A 25,150-nucleotide genomic window follows, 5' to 3' on the forward strand; every position below is an offset into this window, starting at 1 on the left:
TACCATGCCCTTTAAAGTGAGTGGAAGCATCACGAGAGGAGAGAAGGCCAGGGGGCAAGCAGAGAGACAAGGTGTGCGCCAGCCACGCCGAACGGGAGGACCCATGAGCAAATGCTCTCCAGGGAGGCCCAATCCACACAACCAGCACCGGGGGCAGGAGCATTGTCTACCAAGATGTCCAGAAAGAAGGGGCTTCCGGCCCAGCTGGGCAACTGCGTGTGGGGCTGGAGAGGTGGGCTAGTTACGTGGTCCCCTCCCAGCCAGCCCTGCCCCCCAGATCACCTCTGACACTCTGTGCCGCTCAGTGCTTTGGGGCAATTTGAGAATTTATTTACAAGAGGGAATGCCAGGGGAACAGTGGGCAGCACCTCTGAGGCAGCACCTTTGTGCCTCTCCCAGGTGCCAACCCCCTGCAGGTTGAACCAGAGCGGCGAGCTCGCAGGGGCCAGCTTGCCTCAGAATTAAGGAGAACTCGATACCAGAACTCACAGACTTGTGTAAGAACACGGGTAAGCGGGGAGCACACTCATCCCCAGTCCCGTACCGGGCACGTGTCCCTTTGGAAGGCTAGGCCAGCTTCTCACCTTGGTGCTGGGAGCTGGCACCCCCTCGTGGCTGGCCCGAGTAACTTCCCCAGTACCGGGCATCCTTGCCACTGAGCAAAGATTCTGGGCGACCAGAAACACAGGCAGCCGTGTTGCCTGGGCTCTTTGCTGCTAGAATTTTCCTGGTTGTCCCAGAAGGTGGAAGAAGAAAGTTGAGAGCATGTGCTCCAGATTGCGAATTTACACAGCAGGGTGGGGGAGGGAGGTAAATCTGATGGGGACTCAGAGGTGCTCACAACCTCTTTCCTTTTGGCCAAAAAGAGCAGGTGTCCCGGGATCTCCCAGGCCCATATGCCAGCCATCCACAGTGCGGTGGAGGGGGGAGCGCACCATCCCTCCTCCCAGGTGTTCAGGACACAGGAAGAAATAGTCCTGGACACCATTTGGGGGGATTCCTTTGGAGGGTAGCAGGGTTCAGGCAAGGGGCTGAATTGCCCCTGTTGTCCCCAGCCCCTGCCCTACACCCATGAGGGACATCCTCAGGCAGGATATGCTCAAATATCATTGATGCCTACTCACGCCCTCACTCCAGGTACGCTGGGGCTCAGTTGGCCCACAGGCCAGGGCTGAGTTTGGGAGGTGAGGGGCTGGAGAGAACTGAGCCGACCAAAAGCTTTCCTTTTCCCGAACGCACACGCTGGCGCAGCAGGTGCTTGATAAATGCTGTGGGAGGGAAAGAGGCCTGGGAGGTGCTGGGCACAGTCCTTCCCAAGCGAAAGCCGAGACAAAAATCACCAGCGGGCTCAAAAAGTTCCCCAAGGATCCCTGTGTGTTTGGGAGGAAAGGACTCCAATTCGAGCGGCAAGTCCTTGGGCTGTAGCAGTGAAAGCGCGAAGGGGGAGCCAGGGGAATGGCTTGGCTTCCGTCGGTCAGATCCCACCTTGTTCCCCTTCCAGAGAAAAGGGTAAGGTCAGGCTCCTTAGTCACAGCAAAGTGATGGCGCAAACACCACTATGTATGGAGCTAATTCATTTAAAATGAGATCATGCCCTGGCCGGTTTGGCTCAGGGGTTAGAGCTTCAGCCTGAAGGGTCCCGGGTTCGATGCCGGCCAAGGGCATGTGCCTTAGTTGCAGGCTCTATGCCCGACCTGGTTGGGGTGCGTGCCAGAGGCAACAAACAGGCATGTCTCTCCCATATCAATGTCTCTCTCTCCCACACTCTGAAAAGCAATGGAAAAAAATATATATCCTTGAGTGAGAATTAAAAAACCCAAAACGGCCCTGGCCGGTTTGGCTCAGTGGTTAGAGTGTCTGCCTACGGACTGAGGGGTCCCGGGTTCGACTGCAACTAAAGACGCGTACCTAGGTTGCAGGCTCGATCCCTGCCTCATGCAGGAGGCAACCAATCGATGTCTCTCTCTCACATTGATGTTTCTCTCTCTCTCCTCCCTTTCCACTCTGAAAAGTAATGGAAAAAATATCAAGGATAGAAAAAAAAATATATATATATATATAACAAAAAAGATGGTCAGCTGCCCACGTGGACATTTTTAGGCATACACCCAATCATCATTGGTGGTCCTTTATCTGGGAATGTGCCTACTCGCTGAAACTTAGTGGTAACCCCCAATTCAATACCAGCAGCACTTGTGAACACGGCAAAAAAGCCATGCATGCACACCCTCAGCTGAGGCGGAACAGGACTCCAAAGACGATAAATATTTGGAAAAAAAGTATAATTTATTTGTACATTTCACAATTTAATTTTATAGCTTAAAAAAAGATACAAAACAAGACAAACCGGGGCCACATAAATAGAAAGAAGCACAGGAGGAGGAGCATGTTCTCCCCAGGATGAGCTGGTTCAAACCTGGCTTGGGGAGCAGGCGCCTCAGTGCTGTGTCTGGAAGGCTCTGGACGCTGCTGCCACGGACGCCATGGAGTGGGGCACCCTGAGGACTGGGTTGAGCAACCTTCCACTCCAAGGTTAAGTCCTGGCAGCAGGATCATCTCATTCTTGGAAACCAGTGTGCCGGACAGGAGGCAGACACTCAGGGGAAGCAGTCACGGCAGATCCAGCATGGCCTTCCCTCCAGGGGACACCTAGGGGGCCGGAAGGGGCCCCGCGGAGTCCAAAATGCACCAAGAGGGGTGCCGTTCTTCAGCAAACTCATTTACAGAAGGTGAAATTGGGAGCCAGTCACTGGTCAAAGCAGCTCACATTGGCCACTGCTCATCCTTGGCGAGGACAACAGTTTCAGAGAAGGAAATGGAGCAACGACTTTGAGGCATCACAGCCACAATTCCATGAGCACTGAGGTAGTAACACGTGGAAACGGTGCATGCAAACAGCGCGGAATCACACATCCCTGATTCCCCAGGTAACCTCAATTTCCTCTGATTAGCAGGCCACAGGGGCTCGCCGTGGGGGCACGCATGGCCCGCTGTGAGGACCATGCGGTGCGCACATCTCCAGGGAGGCTGGGAGGGGGGCCAGGGAGGAGGGCAGGGCAAAGGTTGGTCTCCCTGGGCGGAGCCCCGCTCAGCGTGCGGTGGCACCCGCCAAGCTGCAATGGCTGCCCTTGCTCCAAGGGCTCCGTCTACACTCTCACCCACAAGAAGAAAAAAAGGTTTCTATGGCCTTTCAAGTGACTATCAGGTCATCGCCCATGAAGGGAGGGTCCCTTTATTTCCAGCCACCATCCGGGGCTGCTAAGAAGTCAGTTTAAAACGATCCATGGAAACTCTTGTGGGGAGACAGGCCCTGGGGCTACCCCAAGTGGCCTTCCCTAGCAGTGGCCCCGGAGGGTGGCCCCTGCACATCCCACCGGGCTTTCTCCCTTTCCATCTCAAGCCATCCAGCAGCTGAGAGGTCACTAGCCCCATGGGCATGCCCTGGGTGGGCTCAGAAGGAAGATGCCAGCGGGCAGACTCCATCCCTCTGCCCTGTGTTGGCCCTAGGCACCCACAACCAGCTTGGCCGGAGCTGGCTGGGCCCGGGGAGGAGCCACCGTGGCCTGCACAGAACTGTGGAGAGTGCCAAAGACAGACAAGTTCACTATTTAATAAAAATGACAGGACCTCTGAATCATTTCTAAAAATACATTATGCACAGGGAAGTAAAAATCAGCCCCTTCACTTTCTTGTTGAACGGCGTCAAGGACAAGGCCGGACAGGTTAGCTGTTTGCCTGTTCCAAAAGGAAAAGAAATGATGTTATTTCATTACAATAAACAAAGGTAGAAACTTATGTTTTTCCCCTAGATTGGCAAGGCCCCTATACACCAATGAGCAAGCTTACGAGGACAGAGAGACAGGATTTTCCTACAGTGTGAAGGTCTAGGAGTCAGCCTGTCGATGGAGGGAAGGCAGCTGGGCTGAGGACCACACATGCACAGGCTGGGAGGGAGAAGGGAGCTGGGAGGGGAAGCGAGCCACTTAGCAGGGCTGGGACACAGGCCTTGGCCGGGGAATCAAGCCTGGCACAGCCACTGAAAGACCTCAGTGTGCCTGACTCTTTGCCCATGGTCTCTTCTGCCACCCAGCCCTTCACTGGATGCTCTGGTGGTGCTGAGCCAGCGGCCATGCCCTGAACTCACTGTGTGCGGCTTGCTCTCTCACAAACTGGACAGAAAGTCCACCCCTTGGCCTAGCCCGCCAGCTTCCCTCCACCATGCAGTCCCCAGCAGGACATCTGGGACGTCTGTTTTCAGCACTCAGCCCTTTGCCAGGTGTGGACTGGCCAGCCCCCGTGGCCACTAGAAGGCATTAGGTCCCATGGTTTTATTTGCAGGCCACATCAGTCAATGCCCACGGGTCCTGCCTCTCCCTCCCTAGACTGGAGACTTGGGAAGACAAAAAGTAGAAATTTTTCTTTGGTCAACAGCCCAGCCCTAGCAGATGCAGGAATCTGTGAGACTGCCAGTCCTGAGGCCCCCGGGGGGAAGAGGGATCTGGTTCTTGCCCAGGATCTGGGCAGCACCGAGAAGAGGTCTCTGCTGAGTGGCATGCTCAGGCCAGGAGTCCCAGAGGGTCTGCAGGAAGCCCCTGGGATCTCCCATCTTTACAACCTACATCTATACCAGAGAACTCCAGCTGCCCTCCTACCCCTGAACTTTGGGACCTGCCCAGGGCGCACTCAATAGCCCAGAAAAGGACAGGGCACAGTCATGGCTCGACCGGCTAATTTGTGTCTCTATGCCCATCACCAGAATTTGGATTCGATGAGGTCTGGGTGTAGCCAGCTGGGCCAGGCTTGCGTAAAGTTAGCCCCCCTTCGCTGAGCCTGACTGTTTCCTCCAAGGCCCCTGAGCAGCATGCAAGTGAGGCCCCCCAGTAGTGACAGGGGGACACTGGGGACAGGGGGTGATGCTGGATGCAAACCATGGTCAAGAGAGGCATGGTCTGCATTACGCTAATGGGTGGGCAGCGGCCAGCTCCCTGCAGCGGGACCACAGCTCAGAGACACCTGGGCTTTGACACGAGTCCGAGCTCTCAGCCGGGAGGCTGGGAAATCACCTTCATCTGTCGGTGGATCCAGTCTGTAAACACTGTCACATTCCCGTACACTCCTGGCCGGTTAGCCTTGGCGCAGCCAGACCCCCAGCTCGTGTCCCCAATCAGCCACCAGACGCTGCTCTTCAAAGTGACCAGAGGACCACCACTGTCACCCTAGGGGACACAGCACATAACAGAGCAAAAATCAAACCACAGCTGGGTGCACCACTGACCTTGCACAGAGGGTGGGGGTCGGGTGGGGGTCTCAGTGGGACTTCCAAGTGGGTGTGTGGGTGTCCTATCTTCTCCAAGAAGGTAACAGTATTATAATCCCCCAAAAGACCGTACCAGCAATGAATTTTAGTCTTTATCGTTTAAGAGTTACTAAATCAATTGGTGTCCGTGTTTAAAACAGTCGAATACTTATTTCTGTTCTACGGACACTCAGACAATATAAAATCCGTCTGGAGGAAGCCGCGGCACGTGGGTACCGCCGATGGTACAAAACCTTCCACTCCATGACCGTCAGCCACCGTCGTGTCCCACAGCTGCCCCAGAACCTTCTTTCTTAAGGTGGGGAAGGGGGCTCACTGGCTCACTGGGGTAGGCAAGGCCCAAAGGCTGAGCACGAAGTTGCAGTCACCTGGCAGGAATCGACGCTCCCTCCCAGGTACCCGGCGCAGATCATGGCGGGTGTGATCAGGTGGTTGTAGACGAATCGGCTGTTGCACTGCGCGGGCTCGATGAGGGGCACCATCGCCGCGTTCAGCACGTCCGACGTCTTCCCTGAGACACATGTCAGCGCACAATCAGTCCAGGCAGCGGCTCCTCCCGGGATGGGCCACTTCAGACACTAGATAAGTGGCCCTGGCTCCACCCCTCCCTCCTGCCATCTCCTGGGGAACTGGGTCATCCTTGTAGCCGGCGGGTCTGCGCCTAGGTTTTGGTTTCAGGGAGAAGACTTCCTGCCCCTGGAGCTACGGAACTCTACCCATGTTCCAGAATCATCCTCTGTCCTTAGTGACTTGGCTCTGTCAGATCAACATGCCTCATTCACGGCTCCCTCTTTACTGGACCATCCCCAGCCCGCCAGGAGCTCCTGTTTCCCACCGTAAACAAGCAGGCCTTTCTTCATCCCACACCCTCCTCCGGACACTGTCTCCCTTGTCAGACTGAGGCACAAAGACTGCGTGAGCTGCCCAAAGCCACCCGATCACTCAGGAGCAGAACCAGGATCGAAACCTGGGCCTCCCACTTCCAAACCCAGGGCTGTGTTCGTGGGACCTGCAGATGCGCCTGCCCAGCAGCCTCACCTTTCTCGTAGGTGGCCCCCCACCCGGAAATCCAGCAGGGCTGTTTAGGCTCCAGCCTCATGCCTGGGTTGGGCAGACACACAGGTTTCACTTTGTCTGTTCCAAGAAGAAAAAAACACGGTGAGCGAGTCTGGTCTACCCGAAGGCAGGGGTCCTCTTGCAGACCTGCCCCATGTGTGTGGTGCTGGGCCATCTGCCCAGGGAAAATCCAGGTTCCGACAGGTCCCGGCATTCCCACCCTCTGCCCTGCCAGAGCCCTCCTTCCAGCAGGCAAGACGCTTGCTTCTGGGTATAATGCGACTTATAAATGGAATGATTTGCTAGTTCTGTTTCAAAACACACAAAACTGCCCTGGCCAGCGTGGCTCAGTTGGTTGAGCGTTGGCCCATGCACTGAGAGGTCGCCATGGTTCAATTCCTGATCTGGGCACATGCCCAGGTTGTGGGCTTGATCCCCAGTAGGGGGTGTGCAGGAGGCAGGCAATTGCTGGTTCTCTCTCTCTCTCCCCCTTCCTTTCTCTCTAAAATCAATAAAAACATATTTTAAAAACACACACACACAAAATTAACTTTTCTTCAAACTTAGATCTTCAAGAAATAGAAATGAAAAATACACAATGTCTCCAAGGGACATAGGGTAAGAAAGGCAGACTCGTGACAGATTGGTTTTCTCCGGCTACGTGTTTCCTGACTTAAATGCAAACACCTCGGGGGGAAGTTTGCTGCTTCTGCACTCAGGTGGGGCTAGAGCATTCTGGACCCTTGGGTGGACTAGGAGGGGGCCCAAATAAGAAGCTAAGGGAAAGCATGTTTGTTTGTTTTAATCACTTTAAGTTGTTATTATTTTAAAATATTTTATTTCCAGAATTTATGTGAAAGAATCAAGAATCTTTACAAGTCAGAGACCAGCTGGCCTCAACTGGAGGTGATTCTGCCCCCAAGGAACATCTGACAACATCTGGAGACATCTTCGCTTGTCACACTGAGGGTAGCTCCTGGCATTTAGTGAACAGGCGCCAGGGATGCTGCTAAACACCCTGCAGTATACAGGACAGCCCCCCACCAAGACTCAGGCAGCCCCAGGTGTCAACAGTGCTGAGGCTGGAACCCTTTTCTAGACTCTCACGTTTTGGTTAAATTACCGCCCTACGTGGAGGAAAGCACGGTGGTCCCTGCTTCCCTCAGTGCGCATGGGCACATGTTCCGGTGATCTGGCTTCTACTGAGCACGCTTCTATCAGCCAACTGTCCGCACACCACCCCGACTCCACGCAAAGTCTTCCTTCCATCTACCACAGCACCAGTTTTATTTCCAATAACCTCTCCTTCAGATTTGGTCAAAACTGTTCCCACGCCCCGAGCCCCACAAAAAAGGTCCGCACCGTTAAAAGTCAGAGGTGTCTGTAGCTTCATGAGAGCGATGTCATTGTTCTTGGACTTGGAATCATAATGGGGATGAGAAATCACCTTTTCCACTCGGTACCCTTTTCCAAAGAACATGACAGACTGTCTCAAAATTCCTGCAAAGGCCGTCCAGTACCGCGGATTGTTCAGGGGTCTGGAAGACAAAGATGACACCCCTCAGCATCTCACAACCACACACGTGGAGCCCTCATTCGGTGACCAAAAGTCACGATGGAGCCAAGGAACCCAGGGGTGACGGGACCCGCCGAAGCCAGCGAGACCGGCGAGGGGGCTCAGGCTCTCCCGGCCCCACCCCGCACGGCCTCCTGGGCGCCGCCCCTCTTCCCGGCCCCTGCTCACCTCCCAGGTGCGGCCTGGGCCCCCCGAGCATTGGCGACGGCGGCCCACAAACCCTCACAATTCCAAGAACATTTTTCCTTGGACCTAAATGCCTGAGTTTTTAAACCTCATTTCTGGCAGGACCAGGTCTTACCTACCCTTATGTGCTAGGGATTTCCTGACACACAGTAGGTGCTTAATAAACTCATAGTGATGAATAGACTCTAGGCCTCTAGCCATCTAGGTATTATCTTTATCTAGGTGTTTCCCAGTAAGAGCATCCCAAATCCTAGCGAGCCAGCAGAGGACCCTGGAGGGAAGGCAGGCCCAGCCGGGTGACAAACACTGCTTCCTTCAGCGGTCACCACGGCCCCCGGGAAGAGCCAGCACACCTGTCCTACAGGTGTAGGCTCTACGGTCAGACACCCGGCGTGAACCGCCCGAGGCCACACAGCCGAGCCAGGCCCCGCCACACTCTAAACCAGAAAAACAGCTCAGATGAGTGAGGTTTCCTCCCAAATTGACATGTGAGCAAACACCTCTATGTTTAAGAAAAAAGGAGTGGGGGGCAGTACCTTCCACAAAAGCTAACTAACACTATAAATTGTGCCTACCCTCGCCCCTCCCAGCCGGCCGTGTGGGCAGCACTGTGGCCAACGGCGCTTAACGGAGGCCACGGGGAACCGCCCAGCAGGGGAGTGTGGTCTCTGCGCGGGTCCGAGTGCGTCCTCTCTGAGGACGGTGGTCCAGAAGAGACCAGAGCTCCCAAGAGGGTAGGAAAGGCCAGGGACATCCCAGCCCCGCCCGCCTCCCTGCTCCCAGTGCGCGCTTGCTGAGGGGCGGGCTTGGCTGCATGCAACGCGGGCAGTGGCTCGTCACGCTCTCCCAGGGATGCCCAAAGGGGGCACCCCTACAACCCCGCTTATACACACGGAAACCGGAGCTTGAAGAGGTCAAAGGACTTCGCTCAAGGTCACGTGGCCACAGAGCCACCTCCAAACAGGAGCCCGAGTCCCACTGTGAACGTACTCTTCCACGCAGTGGGCGGCTGTGACGATCCACTCGGGGGTGATAATGGAGCCCCCGCAGACGTGGACGCCCTGGACGTGCAAGCTGACCTGCCAGGGCCAGTCTCCCAGGGCGGCATTCATCCCGCCCACGATCCGACTCTGGCGGCCCATCTTCGTGTTGATCCCGCACTCTGAGGGCAACAAGCACAACGCAGCTGGCCAGTGAGCAGAATCCGGGCCACCCTGCACCTCCCCGATACCACCCACGGGCAGAGTACGCCCGGACGGCTCCCGTCCCAAAGGTCCCGCCACGCAGGTGGACAACTACTGCCGCCTCCAGTTCCCGTCTGCTTGGGGCCTGATTTTGGAGAACATGTCCTGGTCTCTTTTTCGTTGGAGGGATGAGAGGACACTCTCACCCCCTCCCCGCAGGAAGCCCCACCTCTGCTGACACCGTGATTCCAGACACCCGGCTGGGGGTCTTGAATGACAAAGGCCCTGGGGTCTCCTGAGTCCTACAGGTGGCTGGGGGGCCAGAGGGCAGGGCTGGAGGGTGGGGCAGGCACCACGCCCTCTAGATACCTAAACAAGCTTGAGCCCAATCGGGCTGGGAGGCTACTGCCAGGACCACTGGGACATGTGGCCACCGGGAGCATCTGCTAGTCTCACCCCTTCAATCAGAAAAGCTGAGCTTCAGGATGGAGAGCCCATAAAGGATCGGGACAGGCCGGCCCAGAGCGGGAGCACAGGACGGAACCTTCCCTCCCGCTGAAAGGCCTGGAAACGTAAGTAACCCAAACACAGGCCTCCAGCTCCACTTCAGGGGCTCAAGAGTGGGCCCCCTTCTCTCTTCCCATTCCCAAAGACACAGGGGAGACGTATCCGAAAGCACAAAATCTCTCCTTTCTCACACACAAAGAGGGAAACCAAGACTCACTCACCTATACAGCGTAAAGAAACCACTGTTTTTGAAGAACAGGCATCACTACAAAAGAAAGAAAATTTTGGTCACAACAAGTGAGTTGACAGTCGACTCTCAAAATACTTAGAAATGAATGTTTTCTCCCCCAGCGCCCTCACTCCCCTGCCTCCCCAGACGCGCCGTGGGCGGGTCCGTGATCGAAGGCTCGAGTCAGGAAAGCAGAGCCACACATGGGACAGTGGTGAAGAGCAGACCCTGAGTGTGGGTTCAGACCCCAGCTACTTAACGTCTGTGCCTCAGTTTCCCCACATGCAGAATGGGCTGATAACAGCACCAACTCCTAGGGTGGGCTGGAGGGTGAGCACGCAACAACATCAGCCTTACTTTTATTCTGGAATTTTAAATCATCCTCCCCTTTTTTAAGGGAGCCATCTGGAAACTTCGGTTTCCCATGACTGCTTTACGTTTATCACACAGAAAACAATACAATCAATTATTTGCCCGGGAGCAAAAGATAACAGAGTTACTCGTTTGGGAGGTTAACATTCGAGGTTCAGATGAAAAAGAGATGACTGGTGCATTGTGTTATAGAGCGAACTTTCCTCCAATACGCTGAGGAGGAGCGAAGCTGCCCTGACATCTGGGCATTCACAGCTGGCGGCCGTCCACTGCCCCAAACAACTCCACAGAGACCACCACCGGGCCAGCCCATTGCTTCGTGAGAAAGCAGGACTCAGGCACCCATGGCGACCATCAGCCCCCCTGCTGGCCACGGTGCCTGAGGGTAGCCTGGCTTCATGTCACCCACCTTCCAGAAGAAAAGCACTGAGACACCAATCCAAAAATCACCCTCGGTTCCGGACAGCGTCCAATCCAGAGCAAATCCCCGCTTCTCTGAACCTTTCCCAAAATGACCCAACGCAAGCCCCAATCCTGTAAGTCGTTTACAACACCCTTCTACCGACAGGATCTACGGTTCCAAGGACCACAGGGGTGTCCGGTGGCTTCTGGCTGAGGGACGGTGGCAATGCCAAGCGAAGCACATCCCCGTGGAAAGCTGTTCCCTAAGAATCCTAAGGTCGATTCTCCCTCTACAAGGAAACGCAGCTGTGCAGTCACCAGCCTCTGGGCACCTGTGGCCACTCGGACGAGCCCCACTAGCAGCCAAGAGGCTCAGCTATTGGCAACGTAACATCTGAACCTATAAGAATTTTTTATGAGGTCATTTGAGCCAAACTGACAACAATGGCTGGAGAGCAAAATCGGAATGGATTGAGAAATGCTCCGGAGAATGGCAGCTCCGCGCCTCATTTTATACATTCCAATCAAAGGGGGAGACGGAGGGAGGGTTCCGTGAAACCCACTGGTGACAGACTAGGAGGCGGGAGAAAGCAACGGGGGAAACCTCTGGGGTTGGATGGACAGTAAAATGACAGACCCACACCTCTTACGTGGGTGGGTGCAGGACTGCTAACAGCCAACCTGATAGTAACGACAATCGGGGGATTTGTGGTCTCCGCTCCGGTGCAGTGACTGTGCTTTGAGGTGGGGGGTGGGAGGAAATTACTTTGATATTCTAAAGCTTTGTTATCTGGTTATGGTAGATGCAAAAAAAGACAACAAACAGGCTCCGTGAAGGCAAAGATTGACCTCTGTTAGGAAAAAATACCGGCCTAGGACATGCCCACCCGCCACGACCTGCTTTCAGTCAGAAAGTTTTCATTTCAGACCATCTGTGTGCTTACTTTAGGTCTCTGGGTTTGCAAGGCCGCCACGCAGGCCTCCCCTGAGCGTGTCAGGTTTAGGATGTGGTCCCTTTTTGTCCACAAGTTAAAGGACAACTTCTGAAAGCAAAAGGGAAGCGTCCCCACCCCCGCCACGTGGGAGGACACCGCATGCCGGGCACACGGCCGCCTCTGCTCCCTCCAAGGCTGCAGCCCCTCGTGGGTACCCACGGCGCTCAGAGAGATGGCAGCCCCCCGCCCCTGCTCCGCCCACCCGCGTGGCATCCAGGGAGACAAAGCGACATCAGCGTTTACCAAGGGCCCGGGCAGCTGTGTTTGGCGCCTCTGCCGAGTGAACCGCAGCCCCGCTGTTTTGATGGGTACACCTGGCCTCTCACACCCCTCCCTCCTGGGCTCACCTGTCACATTCCGGGGGACAGCCCGGCCCGGGAGGAAATCAGCCCCCCCCACACCTCAGCCAGTGGCCACCAGGAATGCAAACCTGCCCTGGCCTCCCACTCACAGGGAAGGGAGAGGAGTGATTCATTCATCCTGCCCTGAAACGGCACCTGGCCTGCGGGGAGGTGATGGCTGGCTAACCACCTGGGAGGAGGGACCGGGACCCGGGAGCTGGGGCAGGCCCTTCACAAAGGACCCTGTGTCTTTTACATGAAAGAACATTCAGATAGTGACAATCCTCGGGAGACCGTAAACATTTTAAATACACGCAAAACAAATCGAGTAGCTTCGCCGCCCCTTCCCCACCCTCCTAGCCAGTGACGCCATCAATCTGGTGTCCTGTTGTTTGGGTTCATTTCCACCCACAGGACACACTGTGACCCACCCAGGACACACTGTGACCCACCCAGGACATACTGTGACCCACCAAGGAGCACTGTGACCCACCTGGGACCGCAAGTCCGCTTGGAGGAACAGGAAATGATGGCTGACCTGAACCAGCCGCTCCCTCCCAGGCTCTCCCAGGACATCCTGGGAAGCAGGACTTCTGGTGCTAAAACCAGCCAAGCAGGATGAGTTGGTCACCCTGCTGGGACCCCGAGGTGCTCTCTTGGTTTCTCGAGACCCTTCCTGACACAAAGTAGGTTCAGCTCTAATGTCTGATAGTGAAGAAAATAAAACCGACTCTCTGTTCTGCAATGTCATCCAAAACCAGAGGGCAGAGAGCACAACATGGCACATAAACCTCCCCCAGAAGGAGCCCAGGGCCGCTCAGGGCAACCGGCCCTGCGTGGAGTCCAGGCTCCATGCAGTGAGAACTCAGCCAAACCCGGCGTCGCCGCTCAGGAAAATCAGACTCGGGCCAGTGACGCCCCGCGACGTCCCCTCGCCGTTCTCATTATAAATTTTTCCAAGGGGAACAGAAATCACCAAATACCTGTGGTAGAGCTTTTTGTAGAGGTCGGTGTTGCCGGCACTTACGTTCAGCTTCATAAAGCTGGTGGCCCCGCTGTCATCCACTATCCCTTGGCTAGAATAAAAACTATTCCTGAAGAAGACAGAAAATCGTGCTTACATTAAAGGTTAAGTCGTAAGCGACCACAAATCCTGTGCTGTACCACAACGCTCGCCTTGCAAGAAGTTCAGGTGAAAGGGAACGCCTCAGCGCTTCGCAAAGTCCTCCATCAGTGGTGCTTCCAATCCAGTTTGGGTTAGGATAGAGAAAGGAGACGGAGTCCTGGCTGGGGCTCAGTGGTTAGAGCATGGGCCCGGAGGGGTCGGACTCCCAGTCAGGGGCACGTACTTGGGTCTTGGGTTTGCTCCCCACCCCGGGTTGGGGCGCATGCGGGAGGCAATCAGTCAATGTGTCTCTCATATCAATGTGTCTCTCTCACATCAGTGTTTCTCTCCCCCGCACCCCCCGCCACTCTCTCTGAAAAGCAATGGAAAAAATACCCTCATGTGAGGATTAAAAAATAAGAAAAAATTTTTAAACAGAGAGAAACGAGAATGCGGATGCTCTGACAACATTTACACACGCTGAAGTGCCCAGTTACAAATTCAGGTCCTGGACCGTGACGGGGGCTTCACTATGTCATTCTACCTGCAGTGGGGGGTGGCATCTTGAAGTGTTTCCTTGGCTGAGATGCATGGTTTTATCAAGTGGTAGGTAATTCACTTTGAAACCCGGCAGATAGAGGACACCCTAGAATTGCATAGAAGCCACACAGGGGCACCCCACGGAAGAGACGGTGGTAATCAAAGCCTACGGCCCTGCCTCGTGGGGACAGGCGGCTGCCGAGCGGTTCCCAGGTGATGCCCTGGGGAGCGCTGGCTGGGGCTCCGGGAGGGGACGCTCCCTTCTCCTGCACATTCCCTGTGGCTGCGGGCAGGGAAGACTTCTCTCGTGCATAAGTGCGATGATGAATTCTCTCACATTCAGTCTTCACTGCCTCCCATGTGCATGCCCTGAGGGTGGTGCAGGGCCTGTTCCTGCCAACCTTCCCCAGCCAGCCTCCCCACTCACTGCAACCAACTCCCCCCAGGGGGGCCCTGGGTCTGCATCCTGGACCCTGGGGACCGCAGCACTGGGTGGTCCTGAGGAACCAGGAGTAGATGGAGGTCCAGGCAGGGCTGGGTGGGAGGGAGCCACAGTCACGAGACACGGGGAGAGAGCAGGGGTGGCTGTGGTGGGCAGGGGTCCAACCCGCCTGTCCTGCTCGCACTTCCAGGGAGCGGCGGCGAGAACCACTGGCCTTCCTTAAGTGTCTGCCTGTCCCTGTCACCATGGCGCCCCAGCTCCGCCCGTGAGGCCGCGGGCCCCGCACTCACCCGTAGCCCATGTCCTGGCACGCTGCCTTCCCGTAGCTCTCACTCCAGCCATCCCGGCACACGGGGTACCAGGACTTCCTCTGGGGTGAGTACACCTGAAGGATGAAGTTGGGTCCGTAGAGACGAACTGCATGGAGAGAGACGGCCCGCGAGTTTCAGACAATTGTCTCAACTCCCTCGCGAGCCCCACCTTCCCCCGGGACACAGAGGCTGGGAGGTGGCCAGTTCCCCCTCCCCAGGGTGCTGACCACACACGAGGGAGGCCGAAACCTCCTCTCTCCCTGCTAAAAAGTGCCCTTTACCCAAAAGAATGGAAAACAGAGACTCAGACAAAACCCTGTACACAGACGGTCCCTGGCAGCACTATTCACAGCAGCCAAAAGGTGGGACCCCCCAAGTGTCTCCGCCAGCGGGTGAATGCCCAACATGTGGCCCATCCACGCAGCACGGTACCACGGGGCCGCAAGACAAACGAGGCGCCCACGCACGAGGCAACATCAAGAGCCCTGAGGACGCCGCTGAGCGACAGGGGTCTGGCTCCACTTCTACAAAATGCCCAGAGTAGGACGTCCGCAGAGACTGGGAGGCGATTACTGGTTGCCTACGGCTTAGGGGGTGGGAGGAGGGATAAGCGGGCGCCGGCTCAGGGTTTCCTTCTGAAGTGACTTCTAGAACTGACTAGAAGAGGCGATGGGGGACTTATCTGTGAATTAAGATTAACTAAAGAACTTACACACATATATGCATAACCCATGGGCACAAACAGCAGTGCCCTGAAGGCGTGGGAGGGGCAGGAGTGGAGTGGAGGGGGTCAGGGGCACATCTGTAATACTTTCAACAATAAAGATACATTAAAAAAATAAAATAAAACACAAGTCAACAATAACACATAAGCTGGGAGAGGGATGTGAGATTAAATGTTCTAAAGTTTCTTGAATTTATCAAGAAAAATGCAGATAGGTCGATTATATTTAGTTTAGATAAATCAAGGGTGCATATTGTAATTTTTAACGTATACACTGAAAGTAAAGAAATGGAAAAATAATATATAACTTCAAAAAGCATATGACAATAAAGTGAAAAAAGTGCTACGTCAATGCAAGAGAAGGCAGAAAGAGGGAACACAAAACATGGAACAAGAAAGCACATTAACAATAAGAAACCCCACTGAGCTGCACACTTTAAAAGGAAGAATGTTACGGTATGTGAATTATCTCTCAATGACACTACTTTGAAGAAACACTTGAGGAGGACAAAAGGTTTTTGAGGAACGCTCCTTGGGCAACCACTTTGCGCAAACCCGGGACCCGGGCAGAACGCCCAGGGATGTGCCCAGTTCCTGGTGTACGGCTCTGCCTCTAAATTCACCCGTGTTTTGCCAAAACCACAGTTCTTTTGTTTAAAGAGATAAAAACCATCGAAATCCAGTGTGAGCCCCTCCCAGTTCCAGTCTTTTCTCTCTCTCTCCCTAGAGACCGCAACTCGGAACTCCGGGCCGTCTCGTGTGGGAGCGAAGTCAAGCGGGGACGCACGGGGGGGGGGGGGGGGGGGGAGCCCTACGGGACTCGGATTACCCAGGGGGACGTTCAAACCCGCGCTCTCGGGTTTGGGGGAATGACTGTGGGCTCGACGTGTAAAATGGGGGGCCAGCTATTCTCGGGACTCATCCTCACCTCCCTCCTGGGGCCCTGACTTGCTGGACAGACTGACTGGCATTCCTCCTGAAACACCAGCCTTGGCCTGGTGACTTCCCAGGGTTCCCGTGACGGGTGATTCCACGTGCCCCCCATGAGCTAGCCGCCCATTAGGGGAGCGGATTATTCAGGGCTAAAAAGAAATGAGCTGTCAAGCCATGAAAACACACGGGGGAAACGCCAAGGCCTGTTACTGAGGGAAAGAAGCCAATCTGAAAAGCTAGGTAACGAATGATTCCAACTGCTTGACATTCTGGAAAGTGCAAAACTGTGGGGCCAGCGAAAGGCTCAGTGGTTGCCTGGCCCTGGAGGAGGGGCTTGGGGGGGATGAACAGGCAGAGCACAGAGGATGTTCAGGGCAGTGAAATGACTCTGATGGAGACAAGTCATTATACATTTGTCCAAACCCACTGTGCAAATGTAAATACACTGTGCATTTGTCCACATTATCGGGAGTGAGCCCGACTGGAACCTCAGGACTTTAGTTAATGGTAAGGTATCGGGATTGGCTCCTCCGCTGTAACGCATGCACCACACCAACGCGAGGTTAGAAACGGGGGCACCTGTGAGGGGGGATGGAGCTCTATTCTCCGCTCAGCTTCCGTCCACCGAACCCTGCTCTAAAAAATAAAGTCTACCAATTTTTTAAAAGTAGCCAGAATTAAATATACTTCCAAAACTAAAAGTAAAACTGACACCAGGTGGCTCGGTTGGTTAGAGCGTCATCCGGAGCCCCAGGGGTATAGGGTTTGTTTGCAGTCAGGGCACAGGCCAGGCGTGGGGGACCGATGTTTCTCTCTCTCCCTTCCTCTCTCTCTAAAATCAATGAGCATGGCCTCCTGTGAGGATTAAAAAAAAAAAAAAGACGTGGTTGAAAGAGGGAGAAGTTCCATTCTCGATTTGCAGATAATTTGGGGGATGTTTTCCCCCTTCCAATTATCCACACTCAAATGCTAGCCAGGAAAAGAGACAGCTGGCGCAGCAGAGAGCCAGAGCTTGTCTCAAGCAGTTTTGTTTTTTAGTTTCAGTATCATTTTTTTCAGCTTTACTGAGGTAAAATGAACAAATAAAAATTGTACATACTTAAGGGGTACAACTTGGTGTTTGGGTGTTTTTGTTGTTGTTTTTTAAATATGTATTTTATTGATTTTCGAGAGAGAGGAAAGGAGAGGGAGAGAGAGATAGGAACATGGATAAGAGAGAAACATCAGCGTCGATTAGCTTTCTCCTGCACGCCCCCTACTGAGGATGGAGCCTGCAACCCGGGCAGGCGTCCTGACTGGGACGGGAACCAGCCACCTCCTGGTTCATGTTCGACGCTCAACCACTGAGCCACATCAGCCGGGCGCTTGGTGTTTTGATGTACGCATGCTCCCAGCACAGAGATGAGGCATTCACCTGTGAACACAGGTGACTATGGGGGCGGCTGAGGCGGGCTGGGGGGGGCCCAGGCTTCCTCAGGGAGAAATCCAGGAGCCAAGGCCCCAGGACCGAAAGCGCAGGCCACACGGGTGTCTCGCGTGGAAGCGAGGATGTGCAGGAAGAGAAAGCTCGAGAGGAGGGCCGCAGGGGAAGGGAGATGACCATGATGTGCAGTCTTCCCCCGGCGTTAACTGTACGAAAAGGTATCGGCTCAGAGGACAACCTTTAACTCTGGGGGTGGGTGTCAGTGACATTACTTAAGCATCACTTTCCCTGCAACAGCCACAAATGCAGAGCGTGCGACCAACTTTACATCTTAAACTGTTGCTTGTTTTCACTGCCGTGAGGGACACCGTGGCAGACCGGGGTGGGGACATCCCAGTGACCGGCCCTGTCGTGTCCCTCCCACCGCTGTGCCGTGAGAGGTGAGGAGCACACCCTCTCTGAGCCTGTCTCTTCATCTGAAAATCAGGGTTAACCCAAGGTTCCAGGTAGGGACTCATGACGTAATGGACCGACGGGCCGGACACGGGCCTGCCCCACATGCCCCGGACAGGGTGGACCCTGGCGCCCGACCCCCGGCTGTGAGCCATCCCCACTCACCACACTGGTTCTCGTCCTCCCCCCTGGGACAGTGCAGGATCCCGTCGCACCAGAGAGAGGCACTGACGCAGGTCCCCGAGGAGCCGCACTCCATCCCCGACACGTTGCACTTGTTCTCCGCTTGCAGAGGGAGACACCCGTCAGACTCAGGAACCGAGGAAACTGCCCCCCACCCGCCAGAGTCCTGTCACCCACCCCACATAACAGAGGGAAAGAACCTTCTCCCCTTCGTTTTAATAAGGAGGGGATATGTCCTTGCTGCAACAAAGCAAAGAAAACAGGGCCACAGTCCAGCAGCCCAGGCCAGGGAGCTCAGTTGGCCAGAGAGTCATCTGGATACGCCAAGGCTGCGGGCTTGATCCCTGCTCAGGGCACATACAAGACTCAGCGGGTGACTGCATAAATAAGTGGAACAACGGATCGATATTTCTCTCTCTCAAGTCAATCAATAAAAATTTTAAAAAATATATTTAAAAAAAAGGAAACAGGGCTACAGGCCAGCAACGCAGAGCTCCTAGTCACACTGCTTTCAGAGCCGGGGTGGCTCCACGGCCTCTCTGCACACGGGTGACTCCACGGATCTGCAGGGCCCTGGGCTGATGGAAAAGGCCTGAAGGCAGGGCGAGGGCTCACTGGGCCTGCAGCCGCCACTGCTGCGCTCTGAGATACGGGAGGCCAGGCGTGGCCCCGAGGCGGGGAACCTGTGCTCAGGGTGCCAGGTGGCACCTAGTGCCCCAAACCGCTGGGTAAACTTGAAATGCTTCTCCACCATGGGTCAACATCACACAAACGGAACGGGGACTGTGACCACCCAGATCAGGAAAAGGCACGCAACCCAGACAAGGAGGTTGCCTGCTTCCAAAAATGGTCAGCCACGTATCGCCACGGGGAAACAGAAAGAGGCGACAGCTCATTTTGCAAGAGGGAAACTTCGGGAAGGGCTGTGGAAGGGACCCCTGCCCAGAGAGCAGGGCCACCAAACGCTCAGCACACTGTGACAGCCCGAGCACCCAGCGCCTGGCCTCCATCCCACCCTCTCCAGCATCAGAGGGGCGGCTCCACACTTACTGAACTTCCAAAGCAGGAGAGCGGCCACCACCCCTCCGGCGAGGACGATCACCAGGGCGAAGGTGACGCACAGCGCTTTCTTTGTCTCTGAGAAAAAGAAGCAAGTGTACAATTTATTGCAAAGTTGTTTCGAAGTCACTCTCAAATTTCACCCACTACTTTTATGACATAGCTTATCAAGAAATAATAATGTCTTATGCATTTAAAAAATGGGTCTTTTAAGAACATGTCCTGGGAGGTCTTAATTGTTTCCATAGCACTAAACTTCATGCTAAAACAGCAGCCAGGATATAAAGCAGCATGCAAGAAAGTTAGGCTCTTTTTAAAAAGTAGGGTCTTAAAATTATTAATGATTCATGTAAAAACTGGCTGAAAGAGGAAAAGCATCTTGTTTCAGTAATTACAAGAACAAGAAAAATAGCAATGTCCCCCAGGCTATCACCTCCAGGTCAGTGGTACTCAAGGCAGAAGAACTGTCTCCCCCAGGCTGTTCGTGAATGACACTACAGACCCACACTGTCCTGTGCCGGCCACGAGCCACATGTGGCTACTTGCGCTCAATTAATTGTGGTAAATTAGTAAATAGTTTACGTAAATTCAGTACTTAGTGGTCCGTGTGACCGCTGGCTACCATGCTATCACAGCGGTAAGTTCTGGGCAGTGCTAACATACGCTGTTTGGTCTGAGAGCAGGGACATTTTCAGCTAAGAATAAAGACTTTGGCCCTGGCTAGTGTGGCTCAAGTGGTTAGACCGTCGGCCTGTGCACCGGAGGGTCACAGATTCAATTCCGGTCAACCTGGGTTGCAGGTTTGATCCCCAGCCCCGGAGGCAACCATGCGGATGTGTCTCTCTCACATAGATGTTTTTCTCTCTCTCTCTCTCCTCTCTCTCTCCCTCTCCCGGCCTCCCTTCTACTCTCTCTAAAAATTAAAAAAATTTAAAAAACAATGGAAAAAATACCCTCTGGTAAGGATTAACAAAAAGACAGACTGGAAAAGGTAACCAATGTCCTCTAGTCAAAACAAACTGACCTGCCGTGTAGGTCAGAGAGTACGCCAAAGGTTTAGAGCACAGCGCCAGACACCCTCACCCCCAGCAACTCCCACGTGGAGGGCGGCCTCAGGCCCAGGTACCCCTGGGAGCTTTCCTTGGAAGGAAGGTGGAGTGGGGAGGGGAGAAGGCATTTAAACGGACCCTCTGAGCCCCGCAGTTTATTCAGGACACCAGCGGGAGAGGGAGACAGCGTGGGAAGGCGGGTGCGCCCTCAGGTACACACCTGTGCTTCTGCGAGTCAACCAGCCAAGTTCAGCTTCTGGAGTGGAGAGACCAGAGCTGACCTGTTGATTAGGGTTCAGAGCCTCGCCTCTTGTTTTGTTACCACATTCTGCGAATTCCACAGTCTGTTCCCAAGCTGCGACAGGCTCAGCAATCACCTGGGGAGCCTGGTAACCAGTTTCCTGGCGGTGGCCCCGCCACCAGACATTCTGCTTCAGATGGGGGAGAGGGAGGCCTGAGCTTGCAGCGCTGACAGGCCTGCAGGTGAGGTCAAGGCCACTGGCCTGAGGGGAGCCAAGCGCCACCCCGCCATGCTATCACACCTTGGCCTACAGTGGCTGTGTCCTAGGCAGGCAAGGTGGAATCAGAGAAGCCACTCTCTCTGGGGAAATTCCAAATGGCCTGTATTACCCATTGGCCATGGATAATCTTTTCCTTTGGGCGACTTCCACGTATGTCATTTTATCTAAGAAAAAACACCTTGCCTGATGAGTTAAGGAATGTTAAGTTAGGTAGGCTTAACCTCTCAAGTGTGTGGCAGGCCATCTGCCCAGCTCTCACCGGGAGCATGTGGGCAGCGGGCACCCCTGTTTTCACCTGTGGTGGACAAGCATTTTGTAATCAGAGTCTGCTCGGTCCAGACTTGACTTGATGCTGGTTTACAACTGTGTCTGTTGCTGAGTTTAATTAGAACTTACTACTCATTTACCTTCATTGTGATCAATTTAGCCTCTTGTTGATTCAGCCCTACTGTTTCCTTTTTTTCTTTTAATATGTTTTTATTGATTTTAGAGAGAGAGGGGAAGGGAGAGATAGAGAGAGAGAAACATCGATGAGAAACATCGATGAGAAACATCGATCGGCAGCCTCCTGCACACACCCTATTGGGGATCAAGCCCGAAACCTGGGCATGTGCCCTGACTGGGAATCGAACTCATGACCTCTTGGTGCATGGGACAACGCTCAATCCACTGCGCCACACCGGCCAGAGCTGGCCCTGCTGTTTCTAATGCTAACCGTTCGCATCACAGGCTTGTTGACCCCCATTTTCCAAAACCTAACTGTGAGATGTGTATGCCTTGTGATTCGATGTGAAACACCTATGGCTGTTGCTAAAGCAAACAAGTACATTAAGTCCAAGAATGTCCCTTGTACTCAGAAAGGCCCCGGGGCAAGAGGTGACACCTGGAAGCTGAGAGCTTTGACACAAGGAAGGGCAGGCTAGGGGACAGGCATGTTCAACAGCCCAGCCCAGCAGCCCAGGAGAGTTGGCCACAGAGCTGATGGGAACAGAGAGCCCACTAGAGAGGGCAGACCGCCAACTTGGGTTCCGCTGCAGGAAATAAATGCCAAAAAGGGTCCTACTTGAGGTGCACAGTGTCCTGGACGGGGACTTGGGCCGCGTGAGGACGCCGGGCGTCGAGGTGTGCGTCAGAACCCTCGGGGTGTACTGGGGCACCGAGGGCGGGTAGTAGGGAGCTGGATACACCGAGTAGGCGCCGGCCGCCGGCCGCCGCGGCGGGTACAGGCTTTCGGGCTGGTAGCCACGGTTTTCGTAGTAAGGCGCAACGCCTGGCGGCAGCCCCTACACAGGGAGAAAGAAGACGCATGTGGGCAGCCCCGATGGCCCTGGGGGCTAAACAAATACCCCGCTGCCCCCGGCCCAGACGCTGGAAGCGTTCTCCACATTCTTTCAGGGTGTCGATAATTACGCCAAAGGCTGAGCTCACCTAGAATAAAGGCTAACCAAGTTTTCACGAATTGTCAACAGGTTTTAGTTTTGTTTGTTCACTATGCATTTCTTTAACATATAATTAACATGTAGTAGTATCTTCGTTTCAGGTGTAGAACATAATAATTCCATATTTGTACAAATTTTGAGATGACCACAATCAGTCTAGTTAACTTCCATCACTACACATGGTTAACATTTTTTTTTCTTCTGATGAGAACGTTTAAGATCTATTTTTTTAACAGCTGTCAAATATGCGATGCGGCAGTGTTAACTACGGTCACTGTGCTTACGTTGCATCCCAGGATGTATAGCTGGAAGTCTGTGCCTTTTTGACCCCTTCACACATTCACTTTTTAAGGAGAAGTGTAGAAGTCTGGAATGAATCAACACCTTGAGAATGGGGTGCAAAGTCATAAGCTAGCGATACCAGAATTATAAATATACCCATTTTACAGAGAGGCCCGTGAGCTACAGGTTACGAAACTCACCTATGCATGTTCTTTGCAAATCCCTTTGTATCTCCTCTTTTATAAAAGTGTACCTTACTCACCATCTCTTATCAGCAGGCATGCACCTGGTTTACAATTAGGGGCTGTTTAACAGTTTTGCCTAAAAAATCTTCCTTAGACAGAGCATGCATTTTTGTAGACAGTGTGTGGACTTCTGTAGCTATGTCCCTGTGGGTGGAATTTCTGGGCCCAAAAGTGGAAAATACTGCCCCAGCCATTGCATTTTATTCTGGGCTGCAGCCTTGGGCTGGTTTCTGTGTTCTCAGAAAGCTCTTCTGCTCTTTCTCCTTAAATATTGCCTCTCCAAGCCCACCCTTCAAGACCCACCCCCCCGCAGGCCACTCTAGACCCTGCCATCCTAGCTCCTCACCACGCCCGCACCCCTCAGTCACCAGCTGCCTGGGAGGCCACAGTTGCCCAACTATCAGCGTCTAAGGTCCCCCGGAAAACTTTCTTCCCACTCGTTAATTTCTCCCCTTCTTTATTTCTTGTTGATTGTGATCTCAGAGAGGACCTGTACTCTGAACAGAGGCAACTTAATGCTTAGAATTTTAAACGGAGCCTCCAGGGAAGCATGACTATAAAGGAGCCACATGCAGGCTCCAGGAGTTCACCTCCACTTAATAACCCACCAATACTCTCCTTAAAGAGTCTCAAGTTAAAAATCTAAACCAAGCAGCAGACAGGAGGAGAAATGAGATGTAATCTCGCACCTAAATGGGCACCGGAGGTAAAACCAGCAGCACGTGTCCGGCCCCTATCGGAAGCATCTGAGAACATGCCATCCACCCAGGAAAGTCCGCAGGTGGTCGTCCTGGCAGATTCCCAGGCAGCGGATTTGAAATTTAAAATGGACCAGGGAAAATAATATATCCCAGGAACAAATAAGGGAGGGGAGGCCAACGGGTTTATTTTCCAGATTTAGGATCTAGAAAATTGTTAACCACAACTCTTTACTAAATGCACTTATTCCAGGTATGAGATGAGCCTGTGAGATATGACAGCGAACAAGGATAGTGCATTTGTCTCCAGTGGGGGGGGGGGGGGGTGTCCAGGGAGAGAGAGAGCCAGCCCAGAGTCCCATTTAGTCAGGACCTGTCCCAGCGTACCAGGAAGCTGGGGTACATGACAGTCTGCGGGCCCATGTATCCTACACGCTTCCCTTCCCTGGACTTACCTCCTCTTAGCACCATCCTGCCCCCATCTGTCCCCACTCTGCCCGTCCTTGGCCCCACCTCACCCCTTAGCGCGGGAAGAGAGGAGGCGCAGGTGAGAACCCACATCCCCCCACACCCAGCCAACAGCCCTGGGACTCCAGGCTGTGCAGCTGCTGAGCCGCCACACCCTGACTCCTGCTCGCCTGCAATGTACAGAAGGCCTTGACCCACACCACAGAGCACGCACAGTCCCGGCAAACAGCTCTTAAAGTGCTGGCCGACACACCCCCGGAACTAACAGGGGGAACGGGGGACATTCCACACTCCTCCAGGAGGGTGGCAGCTAACCACTTACTGAGTTTAAATCCATCCTGACTTGGTCAGCAGCATCAAGTAATGGTAGGTATTGGGAACGTTCAAGGCGGCCTAGGAGAAAGAACGACAAATGTTACTGTATGTGATATTTCCATATAGTTCGTTTCTAGAAGACCAGTTGAGCAAGAACTAGAAGGCTGAGCAGGAGACAGTTACCTCTCCACCGCTTCTCACAGAAGGAGTCTGGGACTGCGGCTCCCCCCAGGAGGCTGCACCTCCCCAAGGTCACCCCGACCAAAAGGAGAAGCCAGGGAACACACGCAAGGTGACTCATAGCCTCAAGTTCAGCTAAGGCCACGGGTGGGCAAACACCTGGGGTCACCTCCTGGCAGCGCCACTTCCTGGAGGTATCACTGGGCAATAACTGAACCTCTCTAAATCTCGGACACGACAGACAAAGTCACGGGCACCGTGTTGTTCTGTTGAGGATTCCACGAGCAGGAGCAGGCAGAGCCGGGCGCCGGGTGACAGTGGGTGCGATCAGATGCCACCTTGCTCGTGACTCCAGAGAGGGCACCCACTGGCACCAGGGAGCAGCCGCACACCCTGAGCAGGTTAATAAACACATACTTTTAAAAAAAAAAATCTGTATAGCACATCCACACCCACCCACGACTCCATTTACTAGCCTAAATCCAGAAAAGAATTTAGAACTAACCATTTGGAGAGTTTCTAATAAAAAGAAAGCTGTCATTTGCTTGCGGACGTCTGTGACTAGTTCGCAGTAGTAGCTTTAAAGACCATCAGCATGAAAAGCTCCATAGCACA

The 25,150-nt window shown here is 54.0% G+C and overlaps 1 protein-coding gene across 1 annotated transcript; it reads right to left on the reverse strand.

Annotated features, from left to right (window-relative positions):
* Nucleotides 1-2,341: 2,341 nt before the first annotated feature.
* Nucleotides 2,342-24,429, reverse strand: TMPRSS2 (transmembrane serine protease 2). The gene is made up of 13 exons (XM_016220949.2): nt 24,363-24,429; nt 21,972-22,191; nt 19,330-19,416; nt 18,262-18,381; nt 14,543-14,669; nt 13,149-13,259; nt 10,048-10,091; nt 9,126-9,297; nt 7,736-7,911; nt 6,356-6,451; nt 5,686-5,828; nt 5,064-5,216; nt 2,342-3,735 (listed from the first exon to the last, which is right to left on the reverse strand). The coding sequence occupies exons 1-13, from the start codon at nt 24,375-24,377 to the stop codon at nt 3,724-3,726; spliced, it is 1,476 nt and encodes a 491-aa protein (XP_016076435.1). The 5' UTR covers nt 24,378-24,429; the 3' UTR covers nt 2,342-3,723.
* Between the last annotated feature and the right edge of the window lie 721 nt (nt 24,430-25,150).

Source organism: Miniopterus natalensis, chromosome 6 (genome assembly GCF_054644295.1).
Source record: "Miniopterus natalensis isolate mMinNat1 chromosome 6, mMinNat1.hap1, whole genome shotgun sequence".
NCBI lineage: Eukaryota > Metazoa > Chordata > Mammalia > Chiroptera > Miniopteridae > Miniopterus > Miniopterus natalensis.